Source organism: Erythrolamprus reginae, chromosome Z (genome assembly GCF_031021105.1).
Source record: "Erythrolamprus reginae isolate rEryReg1 chromosome Z, rEryReg1.hap1, whole genome shotgun sequence".
Taxonomy (NCBI): domain Eukaryota; kingdom Metazoa; phylum Chordata; class Lepidosauria; order Squamata; family Dipsadidae; genus Erythrolamprus; species Erythrolamprus reginae.
The window spans coordinates 132,034,192-132,056,479 of record NC_091963.1 but is presented as its reverse complement, the minus strand read 5'-3'; the positions used below and the strand labels follow the sequence as shown (position 1 = coordinate 132,056,479).

Here is a 22,288-nt window from a genome sequence, read left to right as displayed (position 1 = left end):
ATTCACTTATAATGCTATGACATAAACCATGGATTAGGAACTGCTATAGCATCTTTTCACATTACATTAATCCCAAACCAAATAACTACATTAGAGCTCAATTCAATGTGTGAACTAGCCGTTGCTTTCTATTGTTTAGTAGGTGTCTCCATCTGTATGAGAGTAGCTTTAGGATAGCTGTTAAAGTGATCAGCTTTATTCCTGGATTTTTTTTTACTTCCCAGTCACATTTCATTTTTCACTACATTTTTATTCCTCTAACTCTCATGCACGAAACTGATAAGTTCAAAGTAGTTGCTTAATTTTGCCCCATTTAGAAAACTCCCTGGTTTGATTTTCCCTGCTTTTATAAGTAGTGTATATGGCAGTACATGAAGGCTGTGATTGGGTGAAAGAACTTTCATAACATAAGCTAGAGAGAAAATAGATTTTTGAGTGGGAAAATATTGTTAGGGCTGGGTGAAGTTCACTGCATTGTCTGCAATATGTTTTTGGTGAATAAGCCAAGGGATCATAATCCAGTAATAACGATTATAAATTTATTACAGCCACCCACCCCAATAGGCAGCTTACAAATTCAATACTGTACAATAAAACAGTTTCAGTGTTTTTCAAATTTGGCCACTTCAAGATGTATAGACTTTTTCGAGAATTAGGAGTTGAAGTTGAATACATTGGAATATACAACCTCAAAGGCAGCCGAGACAAAAATAAACACTGCCAAGCCAAGCCAAGCCAAGCCAAGCCAAGCCAAGCCAAGCCAAGCCAAGCCAAGCCAAGCCAAGCCAAGCCAAACCAAACCAAGCCAAACCAAACCAAAATGTCCTTTCTGTTAGTTACTACTTCACCTTCAACCACAACAACACACAAGCTTGTAATAAATTTAAATTTAACGTAAACCGCTCCAAACTAGATTGCAGAAAATACGACTTCAGCAATAGAGTGATCAATGCCTGGAATGCATTACCTGACTCTGTGGTTTCTTCCCCAAACTCCAAAATCTTTAACCTCAGATTGTCTAGAGTTGACCTCTCCCCTTTTAGAAGAGGTTGTAAGGAGCGTGCATAAGTGCACTATTGTGCCTACCGTCCCTTTCCTACTGTACTATTGTCTTCTTTTATCATTACTTACTACTTATGTTATGCTTACACAAACTACAATCCTATACTTGTTCGACTAAATAAATAAATAAAATAAAATAAATAAATAAATAAAACATCAGTCTTGAAACCAACATAAGATCTTAAATGGTTTTTTTTTTAATCTAAGAGTGCAGTCTGTGAGGTGGGTTATCCTAAAATAATGTTTCTCAATCTCAGCAACATTAAGATGTATGGATTTCAACTTCCCAGAATGCCCATGCTGGCTGGGGAATTCTGAAAGCTGAAGTCCTCATTTTAACATTGCCAAAATTGGGAAACACTAGAACAGGGCTAGGCAAAGTTGGCTCTTCTATGACATGTGGACTTCAACTCCCAGAATTCCTGAGCTAGCATGATTGCCTCAGGAATTCTGGGAGTTGAAGTCCACAAGTCATAGAAGAGCCAACTTTGCCCACTCCTGCCGTAGAATATCAAGCTGTACTGAATCATAAAAACACACACTGGAGTTTTTGGCAAGATGGCTAACAGAAATGAAAAAGTTAAATCTTTTTTCCATTAATCTTTTCTTTCTTAAGAGGAAATTGGTTTTAAATCTGTCTGTTTCACAACGTTTGTCAAATCTGGAGAAATTAGCTTTATTTCAGTTGCTCTATTCCATTTTCTGAAGGTCACCACCCAGAACCTGTGGGGTTTCTGGAGATGGACTGGCTGCGACATGTTGATTTGATCTGGACGTAGTATGCAATTCCTAGCAGAAAGTGACAAGAAATAATATTGTAACAGAAGTGAGTCATTCAGAGACAAATGAGCAACCTCCTGTAAAAATGGGCAGTTTTAGCCAACGGGAAGGCTATAATTATTTAATTGATTTACTTCATGGCATAGCATAATTATTGGTTCAAATCCTTGCTAATGATGATTAATAGGGACCCAAGGAGAGGGCACGCATTTTGATTCATAGTACAATCCATTTTATGTCTTCCCAAAAGTAATTCTCATTTAACTCAGTGGAATTTTCTTCCTGGAAAGTTCATATAGGATCGTACTTTTAATTAAAAGGAGGGCTAGCTACCTCTTTGTTATAGAAATCTTATCCTTCACATTTGCAACCTTATTTATTTAATCTCTTTTCCCCCCACCTCAGTCCAGGAAGAGGCTAAGCAATTTACAGATAATGAAAAGCATAATAAAGCAACATGAGAAACCACTAATAAATTATGGTAATAATAGCCATGGTTTATAATCCCATTAATGTATTAGCTCATACAGACCACCAGTAGCGCCATAACTCAATCCCAAAAGCCTCCAAAAGAATTGGTTTTTATTAGCTTCTGGAAAGCCATGAAAAATTAGATTATTCTCTCAGGAGGCAAGCTACTTTTATAGGGTTGCTCCTATACATAAGCTCATTTCCCACTGACCTCCTGATAGGTGGGAATTTGTGTGCTGCTGTTCCTTCATTAAAAAAACCCTCTATGCTTTAAATCATTGTTTTCCAAAATTGGCAACTTTCAGATGTATGGACTTCAATTCCTAAACCCAGCCAGTATAGCTTTCTTTGGACCGAGGAGACATGTTGGGCACTGAAGCCACATCATAGAGAGGGAATCCAGGGATTCATTGGATAGTCCATAGCTGACTGGGGAGTTCTGAGAGCTGAAGTCCATACATCTGAAAGTTGCCAAGTTTGGAAAACACTGCCTTAAATCATAAGAGGGCAACCTTTTCAGAACAAATTGGAAATTCCTAGATCCACTCTCTGTGATGTTCATGGAGGTTCTCAGTCATTCAGGTCAAGGCTGTCCCAAAAATGCTTTTTCAAGAGGCAAGTGGACTTTCTTGTTTTTCTTTGAAGACGTTCTCACCCAAGAATCTTCTTCAGCTTTGACTGGAAGATGGGGAATGGAAGGATTTATATTCCGTGCAGACAGCTGGTCATTTGCACATTTTTAGAGAGCTGTAGATATCATTTAGAACAGTGGTTCACCTTTCTAATGCTGCGACCCCTTAATACAGTTCCTCATTTTGTGGTGACCCCCAACCATAAGTCTAACACCCATTCTCCCAACAGAGCTTTAAGCTGATTGACAGGAAGGTCAAGAGGGACACCCCTACTGTAAACACCTGATTGTAAATGCCTGGCGTAAAAATATGTTCCAATGTGCCAGAATAGAAGCTTTAGTTCCTAACACCAGGGGAGATTTGTCTTTTCTCATGGTCTTAGGCGACCCCTGTGAAATGGTCGTTCGGCCCCCAGGCTGAGAAGCACTGATTTAACAAATGCTATGATTCACTTAACAAGCTGCCCCGCCACCCCCCCCAAAAAGGAAGGAAGCTCAGTTGCCTCTTGAAAAAGCACCTTTGGGCCAACATTCTCTATGATGTGCCCAGCAAGTCCCATCCTCCCTGAGAAAGCAGGTGGGAGGCAGCGTACAGCTTTAGCAGCTCAATTGTTGGGGAGGGGGCTTTAATGTTTCAGATATTTAATAGCTAAATCTTAAGGTGAGGTGATGAACAAAATTGACTTGTTGAACGTTGACACTGTCACCTGGCTTCTGAAGATAAAGATAAGAACTTAAACATTGAACAATGTTTCTTTCTTTAAAATTTATGAAGCTACAGGAAAATGTAGAATTAGGGTACATGGCCAGAATTCATACCTGTTCAGTGCTCTGACGAACCAGGCAAGAAGTCCATGTTGCATGTAGAGAAGGAGCTGTGAGAACTTGGCTTTGTGAGTTCAAGACATACAGCCCATGAGAATTTTGTTCTTGCAGCCTTGCTAAGAATCCAAGACCCTGTCGTCTGAATTCTCCCCAACATTTTTTAATATCTTGTTATTTCTAAATTTGAGTTCCACCCCCTGTGACAGCTCAGATGTTGTCCCTGTGAAGGACATACCATTTAAAAATGCACTGCAAGGTACCATGTGAGATTCTTTGTGTGTGATTTTTAAATGCTTACAACCTCATTCTTCTAACCTTTTTTGTCTGCTTCCCTTGTTGGAATTGTTTCTGTCATAACCCGTTTAGCTTGCTTATTCCTTCTGTGCATTTCTAAATATAAATCCAAGTGCTGAAATTTAAGATGGGAGAAGCAAGTAAGTGCTATGTATTGATAAGTCCATAGAGACAGAGACAGATAGATGGGTTTCTCCTTGTGCGGTGACATAAGTTTTGCCAATTTATCATTCACCAGTCTGCCTCTCTAGGTATTGATTGATCTCCCTCGCAAAATATTAAAAGAACTGACTTCTAGTTACCAGAGATATTGACAGGAAGATGCATTTGATTAGCTGATTTCTTATGTAGCTCAGAATGCTGGAATCTTTGCTCTGGGTAGCAACATAGATATTGGGCGTGAAGAATCAGGATCGTGCATTAAGTTCCAGTTAAAGATTTATTGCTCACATACATCCACAACAATCTATTCAGCTGACAGTCACCACTAAATTAGTGTTAGGTAAGTTAACAGAATTCAAGAGGGGCTGGACTTGAACCACTTCTGGGAACACTACATCTTTAGGCTGATTCTTCTATTGACTCCACTCCCAGGCTCTGCCTGTCCTTCTGCTACAGAAAAAGCTATGTTAGGTCAGATCAAGGATCTATGCATCTAGCATTCCGTTCCCACAATAATCAGTGATGTCTGGAAAATTCACAAGCAGAATATATAGTCAGTGGCTTATCTTGCTGCTGCTGACCTTCAACTCCAGTCTCCTAAAAACCATGCACTGTTGGATGAGATACTTAGCTTTGGAGATAACAAGCCATTGATGAGACCTATCTTCTCGTTGTCCTGGTTGCTATATAGCTCTAAGCATGCCCCATTGATCACAGTGGGATGTCTAACTAAGCATTGGTAGCTGCAACATTAATCACAAAGTAATAAACTGGTTGGTTTGGTCCTTTTGCTTAATTGAGCATATAGAACCATAGGCAGGTTTTATTACAGATGAGCAAGCATTGTCTTAAATGGTTAAAAGGTATATAAATCTTGATTTCCCCCCCCCCCCAGAGATTTTAGCATTTCTGAAGTCCATCTAGCAATCTCCCCAACTGCTGCTCTTTAGTGGTGTTGCACTTCTGCTTGAGCAAGGGGGGCGGGGTTAGACTAGAAGACCTCCAAGGTCCCTTCCAAGTAACATTCTACATTCTAATATAAGAAATGGCTGTTGTTGGGAATGCAAGAAGCTAACGTCTTGATACTTCTGGAGGATAAGATTGGAGAAAGATGCCGTATATCTTCCAGGCATTCTAACTCCCTGAGCTTTAATATATTCTCCAGAGTCTAGCAAAATCTTTTCTTCATCTTTTTTTTCTCTTTTACAGCATACATGTGTATTTGTTAAAGCCACATTTAAGACATTTGCTAGCTCAGAGCTCTTTAAGCAGTCATCCTACGCTTTGTGTAAACTAACCATTTCTTTTTCTTTTTTCTTTTCTTTTTTCTTTCCTGCAGGGGGATTGGAAAGCAGGGACTTCAGTGCTTAGGTAAGACCTTTCTTTTGACAATGCTCTTGGCGTGGTGCTTTTTTCCCCATTAGAGTGCCACATGGTGTGAAAGCACAATCAGGCCTATGGAGCAGAGCAGCAGGATTATTGGAGGGGAAGGAGAGGATGTGGGCGCTGCAGCCACACTCCTTTCTCCTTGAGTCCCCAAAACATGGGGCCGTTGTTAACAAGGAAGAGTGTGCCCTACACATGTTCAGAAACTCTCCTGGTCAACTTGGTAGGCTAAGAGCTTGCTATTGATTAAAAAAGGGTTTGTAAGCAGGGATTGTAATGTTTGGAAATGACAGCCTTGTGTCTGGGGTTTGCATCTTAACAAATACGAGTTACGGGGGAAAGCCTGAGTAGGTTCTCTTGTTTGAGTAGACTACCATGAGCAGTGAGAAGGATAAGAGGCAATGGTTTGGTTTTGGGACTTAGCCACATGCTGGCTGGAGAATTCTGGGAGTTGAAGTCCAGATGCCTTAAAGTTGCCAAAGTTGAGAAATGTTATATCAAGTTAAGATCTTACTCAGAGATAGCTGGGACTAGGGAGTGCTAGATGCTGATGGCAGGAAGAGCAAAGGATGTGGGGGCAGGGCAGGCTGCCTTTAATTTCCCCAATTCCCATTTTAATCAAGCAATTTTTGCACACACAGAAGAGTCCCTGCTCCAGTTTTATTGTTTCTTTGAACTACATTCCTTTGGGCTATTTTAGGACTATGAAATGTCTCTTTCATTCTTGTATGTTTTATACACACATCTATATCCCACACTACCCTCATGCCTGGCTTTTCTGTTGAAATCTGCCTTTGTTTTTTCACTTGTCCTGTTGGCTTTTGTTTCTTTTGTATTCATATGCACGTGGTCATATATTCCTGCTATATTTTCTTATATTTTTTTGTATTTCATATCTCTAAACCACCTATTTCCTTGATAGATATTTGTTCTTTTACTGTTCATTTACTTTTATTTTTATCATCAATTTGCTGATTACCTGGCGTTGCTCGAGTATTTATTTATCCCAATCTTTTTTAGACAGGAAAAGGAGTGAATTATATCTATAGCAGTGGTTCCCAACCTTTTTTTTTGGCCGTGCCCCACCTAAGCATCTCCAAAATCCTGATGCCTCCCTTCCATGACATATAATTCTTACTATTCATAAAGTGAACTCCTACTCATTCGGAGGAAGCCTAAAAGGCCATTAACTTGATTTAAACAAGGTTCCAATTGTTTAATCGCCCCCTGTGGGGTGTGGAGCCCATATTGGGAACCCCTGATCTATAATGTCATATCAAAGCAATTTTATTTACAGGGTTTTAAAAGTATAAGGACCTTGTTCAAATCCCAGTTACAGAACCTGTGGACAGCTGGGGGATTTAGAAGTGTCACCCGCCTGCCTCTGCCTTCACCTGTTATACCATTTCCTCAAACTTGGCCTGGGACTGAAACATAAATTCCTGAGATGGCCCATACTGTGCCTCCTTTACTGCTGCTGAAATAGGCTGGGTCTCCTCTGGCCTCCATATTTGTTTCACCTCGGCTGGGATGGTCCCGTCCTTCGCGCAATGAATTAGGGCAGAGGAGATCCTGGGAACATGGGCCAAAGCTGTGAGGTGGGGATGGACGATCCGCTGAGGTTGTGGAGTGCTCAATCAAAGCCTCTGTAAGGGCCAATCAGGATCCTTTTGCTTTGTAGGCCTACTGTGTGAGGAAGGCCTAGGCCTGAGTTGGTGTGAAGGACGATCCTGGGAACACAGGCTGTTCCCTTGGAGATTGGGCTGCCACAGTGAGGTGTGGGTGGGTGATCCTCTTAGGCCGTGGCAAGCTTACTGAAAGCCCTCTGTACTGGTCTAATAAGGCTCCCTTCGCTTCCTAGGCCTACTGTGTGAGGGAAGCCTTGGTCTGAGTTGGGGCAAAGGATGATGCTGGGAACACAGATCAAAGCTGTCCCCTGTGAGAGTAGGCCATCTCAGTGAGGTGGGGGAAGGTGATTTACTTAGGCCATAGCCTGATTAGGCCAAAACAAAGGCCTCTGATTGAGGCCTCTGTTTTGGCCTAATCAGGCTCCCTTCAGAAGCCGGCCTAGGCCTCTTCAGAAAAATGCTAAAATAGGATCAATGTATGGTACACAACTGTGGTTCTAAAAGGTCATTAGGGGTGTCTTACCGCCACAGTATTTGTTGCCAGATAATAAGTCATATACATACATTCATACATACGATAGACACACATAGAGAGAGATTAATAATAATAATGACAACAACAACTAGATGGAGATTCTTAACCATCAAGTCATAGTTGTTTCAAAGCTGCTTTTTCAAGAGGCAACTGGACTTCTTGTCTTTGAAGACCTTTTCCTTCTCATTCAAGAAGCTTCTTCAGCTCTGTGGAAGGTAGGAAATAGAAGGATTTTATATTCCTTGCAGACAACTGGTCATTTGCATTCTTTTAGAGAATCGTTTAAGACCACTTGGAGGCTTATGTGTGTCATCAGAGTCACCTCAGTGCAAATGGGTGTGGATTTTTGGAATTTTTTAAAGGATAAACTGGATAATCTGTTATGTTCTGGACTAGATGGGGTCGTATTTCTTCCCCTCTGTTGAGAGAGGGCTGTTCAATCTTGACATAGATGGCCTCTTTGACCCTTCTTTCAAACCAGCAGTCCACTCTGTCCAAAAGGTGGAGTTTGTTGTCTTCAAAGGAATGACCTTTGTCTTTTAAATGCAGATGAACTGCTGAAGCTTGTCCTCATGGGTTTGTTCTCCTGTGTTGTGCTGTGTTTATGAAGTGGTTGTTTTGTTTCCCCAATGTACAGATCTGCACACGGCTCACTGCTTTGTACTGCAAATGTCATGTTGCTCAGTTTGTGTCTGTGTATGTGTCCACCGCAAGGATAAAACACTTTTTTACTTTTACATTTATTTTGTTTCATTTCTTTCTTTCACTCTTTGTACACAGGGATCATTTTATCCCACCAAGACTAGCAATGTACGCTGAGAGCATATGCACCAAGACAAATTCCTTGTGTGTCCAATCATACTTGGCCAATAAAAATTCTATTCTAATTAATATACCCTTCCCAATGCATGCTGTTTGGAGATAATGGGAATGTATCTGGAAAACTTAGGATAGTTTGATCTTTTGCATATATCAATTGCTACTACTCAAGCCAACTGATTTAACATATTTCAAGCAGTCCTTTTTGACCCCAAAAAGGATTGAGCAATGCAAACCACATATACTGTACCTGTACATTTTATTTTTCTTGCCTAAATATAGAACCTTACTTTTTTCATCATTGAATTTCATTTTGTTTGATAGTGCCCAATGTTCAAGTCTGTCAAGATCCCTTCTGTATCTTGAGCCTATTTTCTGGAGAGTTGGCTATTCGTGCCAGTTTGGTGTCATCGGCAAATTTGATGAGTTCCCCATCTATCTCCTTGTCCAAGTCATTAATGAAGATGTTGAAGAGTACTGGGCCTAAAACAGAGCCTTGGGGCACTCTATTGCATACATTCCTCCATGTAGATGTAATTCCATTGAGCACTACATGTTGAGTGCGGTTGGTCAGCCAGTTCTGAATCTATCTGGAATGCTGGATAACCCAGATTTTTTAAATTTATTCAATAGTAGGTTATGGTCAAATGCTTTACTGACGTCCAAGTAAAGCACATCGACAGCATTCCTCTGGTCCACTAATTTTGTCACTTTGTCAAATAATGCAATTAGATTAGTCTGGCATGATCTGTTTTTGACTAACCTATGTTGACTTTTGGTTATTACTTTGTTTGCTTCTAGGTGTTTGTTGATTTGTTGCTTGATTATCTTTTCCAAAATCTTCCTTAGCTGAAAGGTCTGTAGCTTCTTGGATCTGCCCCCCCCCCCCCCCCCCATTTTTGAAGATGGGAACTACATCAGTTTTGATGTACATTTTGCACTACATTTGTGTAAAGACAAATGCAAAAAACTTGTTAAGTGGCTCTGCTTTCCCCCTGCAATGGACCAATTATTTCCTTGACTTTTGGTCACTTGCAGGGAAAAAGTGGCAAGAAGGTGATAGAATTTGGAATAAAAATTATAAACTTACAAAAGCAACTACTGTAATAAGGAAAACCTATATAAGATGTATCACAGATGGCATTTACCCTCACCAAGATTGCCCCAAATGTATCCAAACCTTGCTCCAAATGTTGGAAATGTAATTATAAAATTGGATCTTACTATCATGTGGTAGACTTGCCCTGTCATAAAGAAATTCTGGTATAAAATTTGAAAATGGTTAGATGAAATCACAGTACAGAAAATAACTATGAAAGCGGAAACACTTCAACTGGGAATACAGTACTGGACCTGAAAAGTGGAAAAAAATATTATTACATTACACTACATATACTTAAGGCAGCTAGAATTAGCCCTGCACAATGCTGGAAGCAAGGGGATTTACCAACTGAAAACACACTAATTAAGAAAATTCTTGACTGTGCTGAATTAGATAAAATGACAATGGAATTATATGAAAACGAGGACTTGAAATTTTGAACAAACTTATGATTGGCTTGAAAAGAGAAAGCAAAATAAACTTGTAAATAATTTATTTACTAGTGTAAATATGATGATTCTGATATTAAAATGCAACAATTACATCAATTAATAAATATGTTAATGACAAAGATTATGTAAATATGGTAATGAAAAATATTACATATGTTTGGATTTATTGACAGTAAATTCAGCTGTACTATAACCCTAGAGATTATGTAGTGTAGTTGTATGGTATTGTACTGTATTGTATTGTTTTGTCACGTTTATATGTATATATGTCTTTTTTGTTGTTTTTAAATGTAAATAAGTCAATAAAAACTAGGGTTTGTGTTTTTTAAAGAAATTTGATTGGCAGAAAAGATCTTGGAATAGGGCTGTTAACTTTAACAGCTATCCCAAGACGAGCCTATACAGATGTAGGTCCCTGCCAAGCAAGTAATAGTTAGATTCACAGATTGAATTGAATTGAGCTATAATGTTGTTATTTGGTTTGGGATTAATGCAATGTGAAAAGCTGCTATTGTAATTTCTAACCCTTGATTTATGTGTTAGTGTTATATGCGAATCAAATTACAATAGCTTGTTGAACATTGTGGTTGAACTTGGGTTTAGCACAATGTGTGAATCCAGCAGTGAACCACTTTGATTATATTGTTCCTAGCAGAGTAGCTATTTTCAGAATTAGGAAATTGTGGGTGGTAAATTTCAGGTAAACATTTCACAAACATTATTTCTTGTTCAAAAAGCTGGCAAGAATTGTGAGACAGTGGGACCTTAGCAGGTGAGCAGATCCTCTTCACCGAAGGTGTTTAAGGAAAAGCTAAATGGTGCTGTAGGCACAGGTTGTCCTTGACTTACAACAGTTCATTTAGTGACCATTTGAAGTTACAATGGCACTAGAAAATGATTTATGTCTGTTTTTCACTGTTGCAGCATCTCCATGGTCATGTGATCAAAATGCAGATGTGTGGCAATTGATTCATATTTGTGATGTTTGCATTGTCCCAGAATTACATTTTTGTGACCTTTTGAAGAGCAAAGTTAATGGGGAAGTCAGATTCATTTAATAGCGATATTATTAACTTAACAATTGCAGTAAGTCACTTAACAACTGTGACAAGAAAGGCTGTAAAATGGGGCAATATTCACTTAACAACTGTCTTGATTAGCAAAAAAAATATTGGGGTCAATTATGATAATAAATTGAGAATTACCTGTATAGGATTCTTCAGTTGAGTTGGACTAGACCTCAAAGACATGATTTTATGATATTTTTTGATATTAATCATAAGACCTCGGAGTCCTCGGAGAGGGATGGCATACAAATCTAATAAATTATTATTATTAAATTATTATAATTATTACATTATACTATATACACCATTTCCCAAGCTGAAAAAAAGTCATAATTTTTAGAATCATTGCAAATTAATGTAGTTTCTACCAATATGTTTTTTTTTGTTTCACAATCCTTTACATTTTTTCTAATTCCTTGTGGAAGACCAGTGGAAGAGAGCCCCCTTCATTATTATCTTTTCAGAGATTTTCCTGCTGAGCTGTTTTTTTCATCCCACACGAGGGGTTGGGTTAGAAACCTATGTATTTTCTTCCATTGCAGACAGGGTGAAACTGTTTAAGAAGCACTTCCCTGCACCGGTTTCCCATGAAAAATTATAGCTTCCCATCTGCATTTCATAAAAGAAAGGCGGGGGAATGATTCATGGGCTGGGAATTGTATGCACCTCAGAGACACGCAGCTAAGATTCCTTTGTACAGAAGGCAGAAATCCACTGAAATTGGTTTTATTATATATTTTGACTGGGAAGGGTGAGATCATTAAAGGAACGTTCCCTCTTTGTACACAGATGTTACCCTTGATTCATGAGATACTGTATGTTCTGCTCTCAGCATCGCTAATTTATCCACTTTTGTATGTATAACGTAGACAAAGCAGCTCTATGTTTTGTACATTCAGCATCTTGCATGGAAAGAAACACAAAAAATTCTCACATTTTTTTTTTTTTTGGCCACCTGTCTCTCTATTCCTCTGGGTGAAGGGGCGTGCTTCTTTTCTCACGCATGGCATCTTCTGCCCATTTGCCCATTGCACTCATGGTGAATAGTTTCACGGAGAGATTCTCTTGTTTGGTTCTACCTGTGGATTTAAAAAATCTCCACCCTTCAAAATTGTATTGGTGGAGATAGTAATGGTCATCTAGCTCTCAGGTTTGGGTCCACTCTCAACAGGCACTGCTCTGTGTGTGTGTGTGTGTGTGTGTGTGTGTGTGTGAACCATCTCCCATTGTCCTCTCCCCTGAACTGGGATTACGTTCTAGAAATCACTTCCTAGATTTGATGGTTGCTAAGAAACCACCCAAGGGCTGTCAGGGAGATCGCTAAGCGACACCCTCTCCTCACTTGCCAATTACCTCACACCTGCCAATCAACTGTGGTCCTGTCTCATTCCGAATGTGTCTGGCTCAACTCTGCCATCAGTATCTGAGCACCCAAATGCTTCCCCCCCTCCCCATTTTATCTTTCAACTTCCTGGGGAAGATCCACAGTAGCCTCCCTGAGCAACTCCCCCTCCCAGTTCTTCAAGACCACTACCACACACCCCACCCATTACTTACACATTATGCTTACCTTACAAGAGGCTGGAGATAGAGGACCCACATATAGAAGGGCTTCGTCTAGGAGCTCTGTTACTATGGCAACCCAGAGATGTTTACAGAAATGGATCAGCCAAAGAGAGGGATTGGGGATAAGGGGGACTGGCTCTTGAGGGGATCCTGATCTGGCTTGCTTCTGAGGTATCCCCCATAGCTTCATTCACAAGAAAGAGCCATGAGGGCCAATTTTGCTTTGCAGGTCTTAAAAAACCCAAACCTCAGAACAACGGGACATTAGCTCCTCAAGCCCCTAAGTCAGTGTTTTTCAACCTTGGCCGTTTGAAGATGTGCGGACTTCAACTCCCAGAATTGAATGGGAGTTGAAGTCTGCACGTCTTCAAACGGCCAAGGTTGAGAAACACTGCCCTAAGTCAAGTCTCTGACGAGTTAGTCTAGTTACAATTGCACTTGTTTGGGGTGTGTAGGTGTATAAATTAGTGGGAACAACAGAGGAAGGATGTGTATATTACTATTGTATCAATAAAGGAAAATATTTGTAGCTCAGGGTAGAAATAAGCGGTCCTTGGTGTAGTCTGAACTTTGTTGTTTTCTTTCAGACATTTCATTACCTAATCATCTATTGCTAGTAACATCATCACTAGCAGTAGTGATATTATCTGGTTTGGGTAATGAAATGTCTGCAACAAACAATCAGGCTCAGAGAGCACCAAGGACCTCTTGTTACAGTTAGCAATAGCATAGCAATAGCATTTAGGCTTAAATACTGCTCCAAAGTGCTTTTACACCCTCCTCTAAGCGGTTTACAGAATCAGCACTCTGGGTCCTCATTTTACCCACCTCGGAAGGATGGAAGGCTGAGTCAACCTTGAGCCGGTGGTGAGATTTGAACTGCTGAACTACAGCTAGCAATTAGCTGAAGTAGCTTGCAGTGCTGCACTCTAATCACTGCGCAACCCATCTCTGTTATATTTATTTATTAATTAATTGGCCTTACATGCCGCCCCTCTCCGTGGACTCATGCTGCAGAGCGACTCTGTAAAAATATTAAAAATAAGTTGCCTAAGTTCAAAGAGATGGACAGGTTTAAAGTTGGAGCGAGAGATCCATAGCTAAAGCTTCCTGCTATTTTCTGGATAAATATTTTAATCTGCAGCTGTTTTGTCTTGTTTCTGGAACTTTTAGAGGGCCATTGTCTTATGTTTGTAACCTTCTAGTGCTCCCCACCCTTTTTTAAATATACCACACAAAATCTGTTAAGGGGGGAGGTTTGGGTAACTGCAAAGTACCTTTTGATTAGACAGGGAGGAATTCTCCATCTGGAACCACCCTCCTGCCTCCAACGTGGTCCAATCTCTTCCCCCGCTGAGCTGGATACTCAGAGATTGTCCCTGCTTGTTGCCATAGAGACCCTCTTCCAAATCTCAGGCCTAAAACTGCAGAAAAAAGAAGAGATGAGAGAGGGAGGGGGATTGGAGGTGAGAAAAAAGTCACTCTGTCGCCCCACACCTGCCCTCCTGGATTAACATCTTGGCTTTCTCCCAATAGATTCTAGCTGCTTGCATTGAGCAGGAGACAAGATCAATACTGTAAAATATTTGCTGACTTGTAGACAAACAACTGCAGGTGTTGTTTTAAAATGTCATATCTTGCATGTTGGCTCAGAATTCATGCTTTCTGGACAATTTGGTATGATGCTCAGAATGTCTTTAGGCCTTTTTTAAAGTTTCATCTACCAAAATAAAACCTCAGACGCAGCCCTGTGTTCTTGGAATATCTTTTAAACTTGATTTTTTTATTTAAAAAAATATTATATGCTGCAGAAACTGATGCACTCTTGAGTAAGAGTAGTTTAGAAGTTGAAGAACAGGATTTTTATACCTGGCTACAGACCACAGACCAATTTGTCTTGTGGCTATAGTAGAGTTAGTCCCTGACTTGTAACCAGAGTTGGGATCAGGCTTTCCGTTGCTGAGCAAGCTGGTTGCTAAGTAAGTCGCACCTGATTTTACAAAATATTTTTGTCATGGTTGTTAAGCGAATCACTGCAGTTGTAAATGAGTCTGTCTTTCCTCACTGACTTTACTGCGACCTTCCCAGCTGGCAGATGGTGATCACATGACCCTGTTGTAAATCCACGCCATTGTGATTACATGAATGTGGAGATGCTGTAACAATTGTAAGCCCGAGGACTGGTCATAAATCACTTTTTTCCATGCCACTATAACTTTGAACAGTCACTAAGTGAATGGTTGTAAGTTAAGGACTATGAATTATGTCTTAATTTCTCTTTTTATGTCTGGCACATTTTTGATAAGGTTTTGAAAAAAAAAAGTCCTCCACCCACACCCCTTTGTGAATGAAAAAAGGACATGTAACATGGAAAAAGCATATTATATTGTGCCCTTATAATCTTCTTTTAATCAACAGTGAAGAGAGCAGGGAATATATTTTATTGTAAATATTTGCAGTTCTATCATCTTCAGTTTAGTATAGTTGAAGAGATTGGAGACCCACTGACTTCAAAGCTGATAGTAATGAACTATGATAATACAACTTCACAGGTTTGTATATATATTGGATTTTGCCATTGTTTATTTCTTTTATTAATTACTTTGCCTAATTGCTTTTCCCACACCAGATCTCTATTTTTCATTAAACTTTTTCTTCTGTGTCCCCCCTTTCAGTGTGCAGCTTTGTTGTACATAAAAGATGCCATGAATTTGTCACTTTTGAGTGTCCAGGAGCTGGAAAAGGGCCCCAGACGGATGTAAGTAACTTTTTCATTCAGTGTCTTTTTAGAGATAAGTGAGATTGTGGTGAGGAAAAAAAAATAGTTTGGAGATGGTTTAAAACTTGCGGACAGTGGGTTTCTCCATTCCAGGTGAATGTCCTGGTTTCCTTACTATTTATATTGCTGATAGAGGGAATGAATACTTTCAGCAGCTGGCACGGTCCTATTTCTATTGCCCTTGGCCTGAAATATTAGGGAATAAACTAGAAACGATGGGAAGATTTGCCTTTTCTCTTTCAAAAGAACAAATTTGCCATCTTTTTTCTTGCATAAAATTTGGGGGATATTCAGTGAACGGCTACCAAAATTTTTAATACCAGAGTGTGGGTGTGGCTTATGCATTTTCTTTCAACATCTTTCAGTGCAAATTGGGTGCTCTGGGGTGGAGCTCCATTTTCGCTACCCCACTGCATTCCCCCCCTCCCCCCAGTCCGGGCAGTAGCCCAGCCCTGGGTATATTCAGGCATTCTGGATGCAAAGGCAGGCTTATATCATACAGATGCAGACATATTGCCTTGTGTACACCACTTGTTCTTTGGTGGGGAAAATACATAAGCATGCATACACACATATACATAAAGGGTGGCTGGATAGTGTAATGGTTAGAGCAGAGCTTTTGATGTTATCTCCCATGAACCATTTTATTGTCTTTTCTCTATTTATATTATTATTATTAGACTGTTTTTATCCTGCTTTTATTACTTTTTTCTAAGTAGCTCAATGCAGTGAACATATCTAATAACCCTTCTTCCTTCTACTTTCCCTGCAATGACCCTGTGAGGTGGGCTGGGCTGAGAGAGAGGGACTGAAGGCAGAACTAGAACTCGGTGTCCCCTGATTTCTAGGCCAACATCTTAATCGCTATACCAAATTGACTTTTTCTGTATGGTGAGAAAAGAGTATATAAACTTTTTAGAGATGATGGTGGGAGTTCAGATAAACAAAACTATTGCTTTCTGGCTGTATACAATAATGGATAATTACCTTCACTAATTACATGTGTTTATAAATTTTCTCTTTTGTAGGATCCGCGGAATAAGCATAAGTTCAAAAGTCATAGCTACAGCAGTCCCACTTTTTGTGATCATTGTGGCTCGCTCCTGTATGGGCTGGTTCACCAGGGGATGAAGTGCACCTGTGAGTAATCATTAATTTTTCTCTAGAGTTGTGTGAATTGTTGTAAGAAAAAGAATTAATATTCTGTTAACTAAATAGCAGAAATGATGGTCACAAAAGGCTTCTTCCAACCAAGGGCTGCTGTGGCATAGAAAAAGTTCCAAGTTCTAATGTTATATCCCTCCTGAATACACAAGGCAGGCAAATAAATCATATTTTTATTATTAATAGTATGGATGGTTGCACAATCAGTCAAATAGTTAGATTGGATTTTGCTTTTTTATTCCTCTCCCGAGTCCTTCCCATGGATCTAGGATAGGCAAATATTGCTCAATGGTATTAAAGGTTTTATAACAGGTGTAAGCTGTTCCAAATAAAGCTGTTTTAGAGGTTCTCCAAGTGTTTTTGGATTGCAACCCCCCATTTCTTTCTCTTCTCTTCTGTTCATTCCATTGCTACTGCAGTGTCCACCATCCAAACATTTTTCTCTTTTATTGACAAGTGTTAAGTCTGGGTTGTTATTTGATAGTCTGTTTGAATTTTAAAGTCCCAGAGCACTTTAGCATGCCCATTTACTATTACAGTTGTTTATTTTGTGGCCTCATCGATTCTTGGTTGCAAGTAATGGTATTTCTTGCAGACATTCCAATGCACCATTGTTGTTACTTTGTTATGCTGTTATTGGTAGTCAAACTGTGCCATTTTATTACAGCAGCTAACCAGGTAAACCACTATTTCTTCAGCTTTCTTATAGAGATGCCATTTGCTATCTCTTACCGTCTTCTCAACCATGACTTTGTATGCATTTGTAGCCCCTGTGTTTCTTTCTTCAACTTTCCTGGTTTTATTCATTGATTTAGGACTTGTTATTTGCCTCGCCTGCTATTATTTTTAACATATTGGCCCTGTAAACCTTTGTCTTGCAATGTCTCTTTCCTGTTCTTCATTTGGTCTTTTTTATAGGCCAATTCGATCTCTCTGGTTTTAGTAGACCTTCATGGTATACTACTTTAGTGTATCTTCTTCACTGTCCTTCAGATATTCTTCCAATTACACTTCTAATAGTTGTGTGTGTATATATATGTGTGTGTGTGTAATAACATACATAATACAGCAATATAATTTTAAGAGGTGAGAGTCCTCCATGCCATGGAAATGCACGGCTGGCGGTTTTAGCGCCAGCCGAAATTACCTGCGGGGCCGGGAGACGCTGCCGGCAGCTCTTCCAAGTCCGGACTTCCGTGTTCCTCGGAACCCGGAAATTCGGCTTTTGGCAGCGCGCCAGGGTGGCGCGCTGCCTGTTGGGTTTTGTGGGAGGTCTTGGATCGCCCTATTTAAGGGTGATCTGGACAAGACCTCTCCCTTGCCTTGGCTTTTAATGCGAACACCCGCCCACCCTCCGCTATCACCAGTGTGTCCTCCTGAGGTCGCCTCGGGGCCGAATAGGAATTTTTTGCGGCCTCCCCTTTAGAGGCGGCCGTTTTTTCGCCTATTCCACACTGAGGGTACGGACTGGATTGGTTAGGGGGTGCGGCGCACTTAGTGGTATAGGCCTCCCTTTGGTCATTGGGGTTTGGCAGGTTAGGGGCGGAAATGGGCAATTAGAAGCAACTGCGCATGCTCCTTTTGGGCATCCTAAAGGGTGATGGACCGCCTCTCTCCAGGAACTAGAGGTTTAAACAACGTCGGGGATTGGAGAGAGGATGTCCATGGGAATCACCGGATCCAATTCCCACGGGGATTGGAGGGTGGACTCCTCCCACACGACGAAGGGGCGTGGCCTGGACCCAGGTGAAGGTGGTACCTTCACCTGGGTCAGCAGGGAGTTTTTGCCCAATGTTGCCAAGGAATGTTATGGTAGGAATTTCCGCCCCGTTAGTTTTGGCCTCTGCAGGTCCTTAGTTCGTTCTGAATTTAAATATTGAAATTGGCGTATGCAAATTTATGCAAATTTATTTATGCAAATTTATTTAAATTTGTGTTAATTCAATAAATGACCCATTTTTAATCCACAACATGTCTCAGCGTCGTTACTCGGCTTCCGGGGGTAAATATGAATGCTCCATTGGATATCAGGCATATCCCTTCTTGTCCATATCACAAATGACATAATTTATCAGCATTTTGGTGTGTCACCAATTTTAGAGAAGATGAGATAAGGCCAGCTCCACTGGAATGGAGATTGCCTGCCAACTAGAAATCAATGGCTGGCGACCTCGCAGCCGTCCAAAACAGAGATGGAAAGACACCATCAACAAAGATATGCAAAATGCGGGATTGCGCTCTGGAGACGCAGCTGACTGTGCAAAGTGGTGTTCGATGATCCGAAAAGCAGACCCTGGACCTGTGGGAATACGCTAGGAAAAAGAAGAAGAGTCTGCATTCATATATGAATACAGTAGCATTCATCTAAAATGCTCTACATAGCATATGCTAGAAAAACCTGCCTGCTTTCATTAATCAATTTTAGTTAAGTGGCTACCTTATTTATTTTTTATTTTACTTTATCAAAGCCTTATTCTTTCATTCTTCTACACTTGATACACACTTTAAAAAGAGATAATTATTTACTTTCTTCCTGCTGTTCCCTTTTCTGCATCAAAATGAATTTGTAAAATAGACTATTTCATTTCAGGTAGGCAAGAGACATAACTTTAATGTGCTGTCTCAAGTAAATAATGTGACCAAGAAGGGAGAAAGGTTCTAGTTCTTCTCTTGTATTGTGCCTATTTGCTTATTGCAAACTTTTTTTACGTGGACAGAGCTGCTCAGGTTTTCTGAAAATACTAAACGGCGACCCACCCACCTACGACTTCAGTAGTAGTAGTAGTCTGTTATGAATCTTACTATCATAGGCTTTTGAAAGATGAAGATGAAGTGACTTTAAAAATGTAAACCTTCTGGAGTTCAGTGATAGCCAAATAACCATTAGCATGATAGATGACAATATTTATATCTGGCATATGAAGAAAATATGATTCGATTTTGCAACTTCATTATAGCAAGGCAGCTCTATAAATTCTGGGTGTATAAAAGTAGGTTCATCTGCAGTTGCACCCCCAGGCATGTAGAAACTTAAAAATACATAAATTCAAAAAGAAATGTTATGTAACCAGTGCAGCCAGTGTTTAAGAATTTGGGGGCTATAACTGAGAAGCCCTTGCATCAAATGAGGGTGCCTGAATGTAAGTATGTTAAAGGGAAGTAATTGGTTTCTTTTATGGAAGATGTGGCCAATATTATGATTTTGCTTTCTCCCAAGGATTCAGACTGGATCCCTGCAATCATTTATACAACAGATGGTGAACAGCCTTCAGCTAATTTGCTGAATCTGACCTATGCTTTTTCTGAGATAGGCTTGCAAACACAGCCAAATGGCTTCTCCATTTCAAGAGCAATATCAGAAAGATGTTTGCATGTAGTAAAGAAGACTGTTATCTCATTAGAAGCATCTTAGTTAATTAATGATATGGATTTGCAGTGATTAATCTTTTAAAAAAACAAAGTATGTGTTGCTTATTACATGATAACAGCTATAAGCTGCAAGCTGGCATTCTCCTAAATGGGACTCCCTCCTGTATAAATGAATGAAAAGGAAATGCCTCTTTTTTAAAAGATACCTTTTATCTAGGGCATTTGTAACTGCCTATAGTAAAATATTTCACTTACAGGAGGAAAAATGTGATTTCACTAATAGAAGACATATTATAAAATTAGAAGTAGGGAAGTGCATGAATCAGATATGTGGTTTCTTTTGAACTTGGAACAAACAGACCCATATTTTTGTTTTGTTCTAATGGGTCAGCCCTTTGAAGTAGGCAAAATCAAGAAACACAGACATTCCAATAATGCTTCTTTATAGTAATAGAATATATTAACAGAATCTTGAAATCCTATCCTACTGTTTCTCAACCCCAGCAATTCTATGATGGGTGAACTTCACCTTCCAGAATTCTCCAACAAGCATGAAGTCCACCCATCTTAAAATTCCCGTGGTTGAAAAACACTATAAACACTGTCCTACACTGTACTCTCTCTTTCCCCTTTATTATACTAATAAAATCAAAACAGTTTTCTTAGTTTCTTTCTTATGCTTTCTTCAAACTCTGGACAATGTAAACACTTCTCCAAGCCCCCTCTGGACAGTTGTTTCTTACCAGGGTCATACAATTCTTTATAGAATCTTGGAACAAGTTCTTAAAACACACACATTTTATATATGCAACATTCAGAAGATTGAATTGGTTGGATGTGAAGTTACTTCCTGTGATCTGAGGTCTAGGAATTCTGAAATATTGTTAATTTTTTAAAAAATAGATAAATTTTGTTCCAATCACTGGTTGTTGTTTTTTTTTCTGGCCTCAGAACAAACTCTAACAAATGCAAAGCTCAGAGCACTCACACTAACCATGTTTAAGTTAAAAGTTATGAAAACCCCAAGATTTATTTACTACTATTTAGAAAAACCTTTCAGTATAAGCAATAAATTGAACCTGTGTCAGAGTATGGAAATCTATTCTCCTTATGTCTATCAGCTATGGGCTGATTTCCCAACCTCTGTTGCCCCCTGCAGGCTGTGAGATGAACGTACACAAACGCTGTGTCCATTGTGTTCCTAGTTTGTGTGGTGTTGACCATACAGAACGCCGTGGACGCCTCCAACTTCAAATTGAGACATTTGGGAGTGATGAGATCCGAGTGACTGGTAAGGAAAGAGTGGCCTTGACGTGTAATGGAATTGGACATATGTTTCTACTCACTTATTAATATCTTATTAGAAGTCCTGTTCTCAACATTTTGATGTTGAAACTTATATTGGTGGCATCATCAGGAACTGGACCTTTTTGGTGGTAGTCTTCCAAAAACAATTTGCTTTGTTCTTCTGTCTTTCAGAAAGGTGGGTTACATTGATACAATTTACCCAGATTTTTGATGAGCTGAAATAATTATAATATTCCTTTAGTGTAGTGTAGTATTATCTGCCTCCTAAAAATCAAATAGAAAGCGACAGTATATGAAGACTAGAAACTTTAAAAAAGCAAGTTGAAGAAACAGACTCCTGTTTTATTTATGAATCTAATTTACATGGCCGCCACCTCACCTAAACCTCTTCATTCTTTAGTTAAGGAATTAGGAGCTTTTGAAAATAGGTAGAAAAAAGAAAGCCAAGCTTGCTTGAAAATGTGGGAGAAGGCACGGAAGTGTTTACTGTACTGTTTGCCTGACATCATTTCAAGGAAAGAAAATTTGCAAATTTGGGATTTGTACTCATGAAGGCAAACGCACTTTTGCTAATGTGGGAATCCTTGGGAATACCTCAGGACTTTGCTAAACTATCCAAGGCAAACAAATTGTTTCTGGGTAATTGCCATCTTTGGGTATGCCCAGAAACCTGCAGTTTCTATATAAGTTATTAGTTCTTTCTTTATCTCAAGATAAGATCACTTAGCTTATTAACATCCCATGCTTGTGACTATAATATCTAAAAGGAACTTGATACTGTAGATATTTTGAAAGGCCTACCTGGGAGTGATGTAAATTTTAGGGTGTGCATTTGATGAAATTGATCAGTTAGGCACAAGTCTTCTAGTGAAGGGGAGACCTAAACAT

General features: G+C 39.6%; 1 protein-coding gene across 1 annotated transcript in view; it reads left to right on the top strand.

Moving 5' to 3' along the window:
* PRKCG (protein kinase C gamma) overlaps positions 1 to 22,288 on the top strand; it is a 49,367-nt gene that overhangs the window by 6,923 nt on the left and 20,156 nt on the right. The window contains exons 2-5 of the mRNA XM_070766963.1: positions 5,565 to 5,596; positions 15,456 to 15,538; positions 16,588 to 16,699; positions 21,252 to 21,383. Coding sequence (XP_070623064.1) covers positions 5,565 to 5,596; positions 15,456 to 15,538; positions 16,588 to 16,699; positions 21,252 to 21,383 — 359 coding nt within the window. The remainder of the gene's footprint in view (positions 1 to 5,564; positions 5,597 to 15,455; positions 15,539 to 16,587; positions 16,700 to 21,251; positions 21,384 to 22,288) is intronic.